The sequence below is a fragment of the Melanostigma gelatinosum genome (genome assembly GCF_949748355.1).
Source record: "Melanostigma gelatinosum genome assembly, chromosome: 3".
In the NCBI taxonomy this organism is placed as follows: Eukaryota; Metazoa; Chordata; class Actinopteri; order Perciformes; family Zoarcidae; genus Melanostigma; species Melanostigma gelatinosum.
The window spans coordinates 13,392,658-13,403,289 of NC_136636.1; the positions used below are offsets into that span (position 1 = coordinate 13,392,658).

The window sequence follows — 10,632 nt, forward strand, 5'->3', positions numbered from 1 at the left end:
AAACGTTCCGCTTTAGCATGTTGTCCTGAGGAGTGCACTGACAGCGAGGAAGACGTTTCTCTCAACTGCTGAAGTAACTTTGACGTCCTACTTTTAGCTATCTGTGTTTTGAAAGCCGCAAATGAATTAAAACAACTTGTTTTTTTTAAGGTGTTTCGGGATTAGTCACAAGGACAGCGAATACTGCCGTTTTAACGTTTCCGTTGGAGCCGAGTTCAACGTCCAACTCTGACTTGATAGAGAACGCGCACGTTGTTGTTTACCTATACAGCAAACTCTGGTGTCAAAATGTCAGAGTCTGCTGACAGTTGCACCAATACGTTAAATTTCAACATCGGGGTGCTTGGACATGTCGACAGCGGGAAGACGTCGCTCTCCAGGGCGCTGAGCAGCACCGCCTCCACGGCTGCCTTCGACAAGAACCCGCAGTCCCGCGAGAGAGGCATCACGCTGGACCTCGGCTTCTCCTCCTTCACGGTGGACCTTCCTGATCACCTGCGGGACAGTGGAGGCCAGCAGCAGTACGGCAGCCTGCAGTTCACCCTGGTGGACTGTCCGGGTCACGCCTCTCTTATCCGCACTATCATTGGGGGTGAGCTCTCCTAACTCTCTGCAAGTGTTGGTGCTTAATGTCACTGATGGCAGGCTGTGAATGAAACAATGTATTTGTAACCTCCATGAAGCTAGGGTTTATTTCAGGGCTGTTATGTTTGACTGCATTAGTTAAAGCGAGGTGTCATTAATACACTGCCAGCTGAATGTACTGAATATATACAACTTAATATAATAAGCATGCCTCTTAAATTGGCCTTTTTCACAGTAGACATTCTGACTTGTCACACACAAAAGAAAACACAGGTGTATAACTTTAACAGCATGCACAATACAAGTACACTGAAACCAAAGTGCATGTCGTTTTTTAACCTTATTTACAGACACACACATTATCTAAATGTGAAACACATACAAACTGCCAAAGCAGCAGAACAGTCACTTCAGCATCTGACTTTTAATCTGAATGTCCGGGGATAAAGTCCATGCTGTCATGCTATTACATTTTAATAAAAACTACCCTTATATAGCTTGACTGTTTTCATTCTGTGCAAACTAAGTTAACAGAATAGTTTACTTAGAAACCCTCAAAACGATCCAGCAGAGGGCGCTGTTCCTCTACAAGCAGAAAGGTTGATCATGTCATATTAACTAAGAGCTGCAAAGATTAATCGATTCGTTGTCAACTATTATATTAATTATTTTGACAATCAGTTTATTGGTTTTAACTAGTTTTATGTGCTTCCAAGTTCTTGAATGTGAATATTTCCTAGTTTATTTACTTCTCTTTGACAGTAAACTGAATATTTTTTGAGTTGTGGACAAAACAGAGCATTTGAGGACACTGATCAATGTTTCTTACCATTTTGTCGACCAAACAATTAATAATTTAATTGAAAAATAATGAATTAATGGACAATGAATATAATCATTAGTTGCAGCCCTAATTGACTTGATTGATCAGACTGTTTTAAACTTAAATGAAATCTGCAGATTTTGGTAGAAGTATTGGCGTTGGCATGATAGCAGAGTTGAGGCACGCAACCACTGAATGCTGCTGTGTTGTGTTACCAAAGAACTGAATGAAACCTATGAGCCAGTGGGGTGTCACATGCTGTAGATTAGGGAGGAAGGAAAGTGTGGGGTTTGGGGTATGTATTAAACCTCCCCTCCTGTCCCAAGTGGGGAAAGCACAGGAAAGAGAAGGAGCCAAATAGAAGGAGAGAAAAGAGGGGAACACAGGAAAGAGAGACTGCCAAAGTCAGGAAAAGAAAAGAGGGAAAGGAAAGACAACCAAGTGAGCTGCAGCTCTGGTTTCAACCCTCTAGCCGTTTACTCTCTCTTTTGCCTTTATGCACCCCTCCCCTAAGTTCTCTTCTTGTTTCACTGTTATTCTTGGGAATCTGTGTCCGTTCCTGGTTGTGTGCTGTTGTCGGGTTAGTCTCTAGTCACAGTTCTTCTTCAGGTGCACAACAGAAAAGCTGGAATTTTCTTTTAACGGCAAACTATTGTGTTGTTCTGATTCATCTTGATTATTGTTTTCTCTCTAGGTGCCCAAATTATTGACCTGATGATGCTGGTGGTGGATGTGGTGAAAGGAGTGCAGACTCAGACTGCAGAGTGTCTGCTGATAGGAGAGCTGACCTGCCCTCGCATGGTGGTCATCCTGAACAAAGTTGACCTACTGCCACCCAACAAAAGACAGAGTGCCATTGAGAAAATGACCAAGAGACTGCACAAAACTCTGGAGAGCACCAGGTCTGAATTCATTACAAGTATCAGAATAAATTTGGATATTGTGGAAATGAAGGCCCAGGCAGCTAAGTGGGTTTGGGCATCCCATGTACTCCCAGGGGCCAGGATTGAATCTCTTGCCAAAATTCCCCCATTCGTTACACATTCTGTCTCCCTCTCTGCATTCCAGTGGTCTGTCCGTCAGACCCACTTGTTTTTCATTCAAAGTAACTTTAATCATTACTTCAACATCAAAGCATGAAGTAATTTCAATATTATGTTTTTCTGTTGGCCAGATTTAAGGAATGTCCAGTGATTGCTGTGGCAGCGAAGCCCGGGGGCCCGGAGGCTCCTGACACAGAGGAGCCACATGGACTGCCAGAGTTAATAGAGGTAAAGTCCGGAAACACTCCGTTTCCCCTCCATTGTTACTAATGTAGCTCAAAAGAGCACATGCGTTCTCACTTATGAACAAGTCATGTTAGTCAGCTGTCATTGTTCAAGTGGTGGTAAATGAGTAAAGCAAGTCCTCAGCTGTGTTTATTTACCACACGACTAAGACTAACAACAGCAGACTGTCTTCATCCAGTCAACAGAGTATATGGTTGATAGAGTACAGCACTGTGTACAAAATGTCGGTGGTTACTGGCAAACTGTTAATTGCTGTATATTACTTATCTGATTGGTAATGATTCAAATGATCAAGGAGAAGCATTAGTTTAAGAAATACCAACATGTTTATTGTTGACAACGCTGGTCTTTTGCCTGACCAGTACCAGATTTCTTTAGGCATTAATGCTTTATTTTACAGTGAGAGAGACACAGGGCGGGGCAGAGAGGGGATGACATGCAGTGCAGTACATATCTTGATCATCTGGACTCAAACCCCGCCGCTGTGGCAAGTAGGAAGCCAAGTAGTACGCGCTCTACTCAGTGAGCTACTGCGGCAAACGCAATACTAGATTTTGAAGCGTACTTAATTCGATATTAAAGAAAGATGACAACAACGGACAATACTTTTTGTTTCAAGCGCATAACATGAACCAATATTTTTGACAAGTATATCTCAAATTTGGTTGAATTCATCAAGATATGTACTGTACTGAGCTGGACACTTTTCATTGAGAAATAAACTTGTCAGTACTTTCTGATGGAAAAACTATGTAGTGGATAATAAACTGTGTCTTAAATATCCGTAAACACAATCTTTGTATTCTCTGCACTGTATTTGAAAAAGGTTATATTCTTAATTAAAAAAACAGCAGTATGACTCACACATCAGGATCAGAGCAGCACTTCTACCACCAGAGACAGTGTGTGTTATGCAGGTTTTGTGAATCACAGCTAGATATGGATCTAATTCGTGTCTCTCTCTCTCTCTCCTTTATCTGGATTAATATTTGTGTATGTGGGACCCTGCAGTTCTCTTTTGTGTGTATAAATAAACGTGTCTTTCTTCTTGCCATTTTGGTCGTCCGTGTCAGCTTTTGAAGAAGGAGACATACCTCCCTCAGAGAGAGCCTGGAGGCGACCTCCTGATGGCTGTGGACCATTGCTTCTCCATCCGTGGTCAGGGAACAGTCATGACTGGAACCATCCTGCAGGGGTCGCTGGCCATCAATGACACTGTGGAAATCCCGGCACTAAAGGTATGCTCCAAAAAAAATGCATGAATTCAGAATCTCTGATATTTACAGGCAGGTAACATACCCGAGTGCTGGGAATTCTTTTGTAGAAACCACAGAGATTCGGAAGTTTAGAAGTTGACTGGAAGTGGGCAGACAGAGGGAAGGATGTCCGTGTGTCAGTTTGATGTGAGGGGAGGATGAGGGGACTCTGGCTGGACTGGCAGTGCAGCGGTGGCTAATTTAGACCAGATGCACACTTTCAGCCGGGCTCAGCAGTTTTCTATGCAGTTTTAATGTCCACCGCTTGGTGGCAGCAAATGGCTAAATTAACAGTAATTTGTTATGGAGCCTTGATCTGTGCCACTACTGTTGATTTGGTAATTGTATAATAGACAACAAAAACAAGCACATAAACATTGTGGTACGCCAGATCCCACAATCAAAGATGTGAGATGGACAGGTAGTCAGACAGATATCTTTTAAATGTTCGTTTCCGTATTTGTGATTAGTTTGAAGATGTATAGTTCAAACAAAACAAGGCACAATTCTATTTTTATCAAAACCTGATATTATTGAAATAAATCTATAAATCAATATAAATATTTGAAAAATTCATATTTCAAATATGATGCACAGCTGCAAGTTGTGCAACAACAGTGCATATTTAATGAGCTGTGTGTACTTACTTATGTGCACATTTTATTGACAAAAAAAACACGTAAGACCTTTGCCTTAAAGATGTTGTAAAACATCTCTGTACTGTGAAGATAATAATAATAATGATGTTTTGTCTCCATTAATCTTAGGCTGTACTGTTTGTATAGTTTCTAGGTTTAAAATATAAAACTAAAGTGGAACCAGAAGAAGTATTGGTACAAAGGATAAAAAAAACAACAACAAACGCATGCATGACTGTAGCACTGTGAGCTATGAACGTTTATCAGCAATAATGTAGCATACTGTGGATTTATGTACTTTCTTGTTGTGTTCCAAATATGTTCTATTGATGTTTTAGTTAAGTATTGAATTGATGTTAGAAATTCGTTTTTTATTGTATTTCTGTGCTCTCTGACATCAGGTGACCAAGAAGATAAAATCGGTGCAGATGTTTCGGAAGCCAGTGTCGGGGGCCATGCAGGGGGATCGTGTGGGTGTGTGCGTGACACAGTTTGACCCTAAACTGTTAGAGCGGGGTGTGGTGTGCACCCCAGGGTCCCTGCGCACCCTCTATGCAGCAGTCATCTCTGTGAGGAAGATAGGCTACTTCAAGGGCTCTCTTGCCACCCGTGCCAAGTTCCACATCACAGTGGGCCATGAGACCGTCATGGCGAGGGTTATGTTCTTTGGCCTGCCACCTGTGGATCCCTCAGAGCCGCCCTCAGACACGAAAGCACCTCCACCTCAGCCCCGCTCACTGGATTCCCCCTTCACCTTCGAGAGAGAGTACGTCTACCAGGATGAATATGTCACCGGTCAGGGAGAGGCGAGTCTAGGACCTGAGCCAGAACAATGGGCCTTGTTGGAGTTTGAGCAGCCAGTCACATGCCCCTCACTCTGCCTGGTGATTGGTTCCAAGCTGGACACAGACATCCACGCCAATGCATGCCGGTTGGCTTTCCAGGGCCGTCTGCTCCAGGGGTTTGACGATAAAGGCTACGCTGAGACTGGCCTGCCTCGTCTGCGCATCTACAAGACCAAACACAAGGAGGGTCAGGTGGAAAGGGTGAGCGGGACACTCAGCAGTGTGTTTAAAATGCTCCTTTTTCTGACTGTCGTCTTCTCTGCTTACCCTTGAGTGTTACCCTTGCTCCTCTGCCCTCTCTGTCACCTTGTGCTCCTTCTGGCTGTGGTTCTTCTTTGGATGTTTCTCATTGCTGGTGGCAGTGGACCGTGCCTCTCAGACAGAGCCCCTATTGTGCAGTCATAAACACGCACACACACGCACACACACACACACACAAACAAGCATGCACAGTCAGCCCCGGTGATCAGTGTTTGAGGCACGGATGGGTACGCATGCCTTAGCGTGTGCTGTGACACAGAGGTGTGCGTGGGTGGCCGACTGACGCCACTAGCTCTGTCTAGCTGTCAGAGGCTGCCACTGTTTGGACACACCTGAGCTGCACAGGAATACCCACATGACTGTGTGAGTTAACCTCCACTTGTCTCTGGTTCAGCTGTTACGTTCTGTCCTAAATCCTGAGCTCCAGTTCATACCGATCCGATCCCTATCTCACCTTATCTGATGCTGTTTTTTTTTTTTTTGTGATTGACCTCAACATCTGATTTGGGAATTTTTCAAAAAGTCAACACCCTCCAACTTTTTACATTTGGTATTTTCATCTGTGGGTGCGCTGAAGATGTTGTGACTCTCATTCTGCGCTGTACAGTTCAGTTTTTCCGTGTGCACCCTTGTTAGGTTCAGCCTGAAGTCAGGGGTCAAGTGTGTGCACTAGTTTCCTGCTGTTAGCACCTCAGGGTGTCGACAGCTCCAGTCAGTGACTCAGAAGCAGAACAGCGTGTGCGAGAGGTTAGACTGTGGTCATGTGACATTACTTTTGTCTTTCATCTGTCTCACAGAAAGAGGCAGTTATGTTGCAAGACTTAAAAATTCCTTTTTGTAAAAGAACACATTACTGGCATTGTCGAGATATGACGGCCTCATCCAGTCACAATTCACGCGTCTGTCAGACGTGTAAAGCGACTGTGGTTTTTTTAAATCAGCGCATCAGTCACGCTTGAGGGACGTCTGGGTCAAATGTTCAAGAATGAATGAGAGCGAGGCAGAAGAGAGAGGAAGAACTGGTAGTGGGGGGGTTTGAGACAGAGCGGTGCCCTCATGTTATCAGATTAGTGCCGGGTTAGTGATGGAGGACAAGAAATACAAACAAATGCAGCATAAAATATGCAGGATGAAAAAGAAGGAGTGAGACAGCATGGCGGCAGGCCTCGGAGAATGTGGCCTACGGCATGTGGTACAGTTAGTGAGGGCACAGTGCAGAGGATCAGCTGCTCTTCCTCACTCTGCTGTAATGAGTGAAATCATGACATCCCACAAGATTGAGACATCCGAGGAAGTAAAAATGAGATTCAGCTCCTAAAATACGTCCTGACATTTTCTCATTCATAAATAGATCGCATGTTTAAAAAGTACTTCTTGTTATGCGTGTCACTTTTTGTGCTTTCACGTCATCTTTCACGAGTGCTGCAGCTCATAAGGCTCTTTTCTTTCCCGCTCTCTTGTGCTCAGGTGACTGACGATTACACTGTGATTGGCCGCAACCTGTTCAAGAAGGAGACCAACCTGCAGCTCTTTCTGGGGTTGACGGTCACACTGTCGACAGGCGAGACTGGCATCGTGGAGGGTGGGTTTGGACAGAGCGGCAAGTTCAAGATCCGAGTACAAGGTAAGGTTCACCCGAGGTGAGACGTTGTTGTTTCTTCTCCTCTGTCGCTCCAGTACTAAAACTACTGATGCTGTTTAATGGAGGCCGTGTCACGCGTATCAAACTCTCTGTGGCTTTTTATTATAAGGTCGCACAGGCACGTCTCCACCTTCATCAATACACCCACCCAGAGCACTTTCTCTCTATTTCCCGGGACATTGGGGCTCTGCGAACCGTTTTCAGGATGCGGTAAGAGTGGTAGGCCCGACATCCTGAGCCGCATTCCCAGGATTCCTCTGGGGATTGCCTGTGTTCCGGGGGAAGTCTGTTCTGTGTTTATTTTACCTTCTGTTACTCCGAACCCGCTGCTCCACGCCGGGAAGGGAAGAGAAAACAAAAACATTTAGAAAGAGAACCTCACCTACATCCTCTTTATTGCCTACATACTCAGAAGTCTCAGACATACTAACGCTCACGTCTTCACGCATGGACATAATATAAACATCCAGTGGTTTTCATCGAACAGCCCCCCTGACATTAGAGCAAAGATGTCACTATTCTGCTGATAAGGTGTTGGTCAAATTATCGATATGGTCATATGTCTAAATGCGGTTGAATATCAGTTTCGTGAGTTTCCGCTCACTGCCTGTTGCTCCACAGACTTTGTCTTTAATTTAGTTTCTCAAGGAGACGTACATAAGATGAAGAGAGGGAATGAAAATGTGTAAGAATATCTGCTTTCATGCAGACTTCGTTCATACCTACGACTCATACTTTCATTATTCTTTGGGCTGCAACTAACGATTATTTTCATAACCTATTAATCTGCTGACTATTTTCTGTATTGTTCAATTAAAATGTGGTTTCCTAAAGCCTAAGGCGATACCATCACATTTCTTGTTTGGTTTGACAACAAAATATAAATTTTACTGTAATATTCAAAGCAGTAAATCTGTACATTTGAAAAGGTAGAATTAGAGTGTTTTGTAATTTTGTGTTGATTAATTACCGTAAGGGGTGGAGTGAGATAATCACTCCTTCATACTCTTATCTGGTATAGGCAGAGGAAACGCAGTGGTTTGAACATGATGCTATACTGCTCCTCCAAAATAAACTTGCTGCTAACATGGCCTATTTTATTTTTCCACCAAAGCTAATTTATACTCATATTTTGTGTTTATTAGGTGTTTATTTTGGAGTGTTTACAGTGTTTCTGTTCTATAGTACATGTTGTATATATTTTTTTAAATATATTTTCCTCACACAAATACCTAGAAATTTATTTGAGAACAAATTTGTAAAAGTGCAATTCCAATGTGTCATTTGTATGTGAACACAAATCGTTGAAGTTTGGGGCGAGTGAGTGTGTTCTGTGGTGGTAAACGAAAATTTTCAGCTGATCGTAGATAACAAGAGGAGATTTCTGTCTGCGCTATAACCACAACAACCCTCACATTGGCATAACGATAACAAGAAGACTGCTGGCGCCGTTGTACGTGAGGTCAGGCAGCCACTATGTAAAGCAGTCAACCCAGAACACGTCGTACCTTCCTTGTGCAACACGGCAAACAAGCAGCCACATACAAAGAGACGAGGGGTTCGATTTGCATGTTTTTAGGGCACGCTTGAGCTCAGCATTCACAGGAAACGGCTCAGTGGAGAGCGTCGGGATGAGTCCCACAGACGCAGAAGACTCGAGGAGCAACTGGTTAACTACGCTGCACATTTTCATCAGTTACGTCAGGAGGATCAGTTGATTGCGAGGTCAGCACAGTGAGCAGGCTCCAGCACCGATACAGGACCTACTGCACACATAACCAGGAGGAAAAGATCCCTATCAAGCATTACATGATGACACTTACATAACTAAGTTGACCTCAGTGCTGTAGATGGTGTAACACAGTTATAATCTAGATGTATTACATGGAAGGGATGTATTTATATAATTGTTTTTTTTAGATAATCAACCTTTTTACTTGACCTGCTTGTTTATCTTTTCTTCAGAGGGTCTTTGCCCTGAAACCAAGCGGTTGTTGTCCTCCACCTCTAAGAAGAAAGGGAAGGGTGGAAGCAAAGGTGGACCAACAAATGAAGAGGAGCCCAAAACAGATTCTCAGCCTGTTTGCATCCACTTGCATTTCAAGCGGTTCGTCTTTGATCCCCATAAAAAGATGGTTCAGTCTTGACCTTTGCTGCGCTCACTTCAGCCTGACATCGAGGAGTCACAGTGCTTCAGACAGGCAGAGGGCCGCTTCAGAGATCATGTGGAGGTGAGGGGAATACTGGCCTCTGTATCAGAGGTATGATCTTGTTCTACTATCAGCCTCTGACGGAGACAGTCTGCTACAATGCAATGATTGTGGAATGCCGAATGCGTGTGAAACAACCCTTTTTCTTTTAAAATCTTCCTTTATGGAGATAATCCAGTTTGCGCCGTCACAAGCTTTGAGGCCACTCTTCCATCCTGATACATTTGAGTTGTCTTGAAACAAATCAGTATCTTTATTCTTTGTTGTAAGTCAGAATCAATTCTTTTGACGTGCAACTTTTTTCTGCACGTTTCTAATTCAGCTGAGCCCTGATTGGCACAAACACATCGGCTCGTGTTACAGGAACTCTGAACTCACGGATTTCAACAGATCTCTGCCTTCACTGTCTGCGTCTGGCTCTCTCGCTGGGATGACGGTCATGTTATGTTTCAGGCTTCTTTATCTGTATGATTTCTCCATATTTCTATATTTTTTCTTTTTCATTGAATTTTTACTTTCGTGGTGTTTTTGTAGAGCTGCAGTTTACACAGAACAGCCGTTATTCCAGAGGTTGCTTGAATTGAATTGAATACTGATCTTTTCAGAATGATGAATAAAGCAAACCAATGCTGAAACTTTATTTCTGACTGTTGTTTTCTCTGTAATCATTGGTACTGCCCTTGATGTATACAATAGGGATATGATAGCAACAGATATAATGGTTGTGTCCCAAACTCTATTTACAGAACAAGCTGAATTCATCAGTAATTATGAACAATATAAAGCGCTCTCCATGCTAGCTGCACTTTGTATGTGCACTACCTACGGCAGCATGTGTACAACAGTCCACTGTATCCACATATTTTATTTGCAATTCCTACGGGCTAAATACATGCTGAACTATAAACTTGAACGTGTGTCTAACCGGCATCTCTCCCCGGTTAGTTTGTTATGCTGTCATCCATATGGTGCAGCATAATGGGCACATTTTAAAGGAGTTTTCCAGATGTCACACTGTTCACAATCAATTCTATACATATGCAATCTCTGCTGTAACTAATATCCAAAAGAAGTGTAACTAAC

The 10,632-nt window shown here is 43.3% G+C and overlaps 1 protein-coding gene across 1 annotated transcript; it reads left to right on the forward strand.

The window, feature by feature from the left end:
* Positions 1 to 40: 40 nt before the first annotated feature.
* Positions 41 to 10,189, forward strand: eefsec (eukaryotic elongation factor, selenocysteine-tRNA-specific). The gene is made up of 7 exons (XM_079266497.1): positions 41 to 592; positions 2,103 to 2,310; positions 2,583 to 2,679; positions 3,771 to 3,935; positions 4,993 to 5,637; positions 7,165 to 7,321; positions 9,305 to 10,189. Exons 1-7 carry the CDS (start codon positions 289 to 291, stop codon positions 9,484 to 9,486), a joined length of 1,758 nt encoding a protein of 585 aa, XP_079122623.1. The 5' UTR covers positions 41 to 288; the 3' UTR covers positions 9,487 to 10,189.
* The last annotated feature ends 443 nt before the right edge of the window (positions 10,190 to 10,632 follow it).

What these genes read in the sequence shown, in the direction of transcription:
- eefsec (XM_079266497.1), top strand. Translation starts at nt 289, where the DNA reads ATGTCAGAGTCTGCTGACAGTTGCACCAATACGTTAAATTTCAACATC. An exon ending in TGGAAATCCCGGCACTAAAG is followed by an intron (nt 3,936 to 4,992) that starts GTATGCTCCAAA and finishes CTCTGACATCAG; the next exon opens with GTGACCAAGAAGATAAAATC. An exon ending in GTTCAAGATCCGAGTACAAG is followed by an intron (nt 7,322 to 9,304) that starts GTAAGGTTCACC and finishes TCTTTTCTTCAG; the next exon opens with AGGGTCTTTGCCCTGAAACC.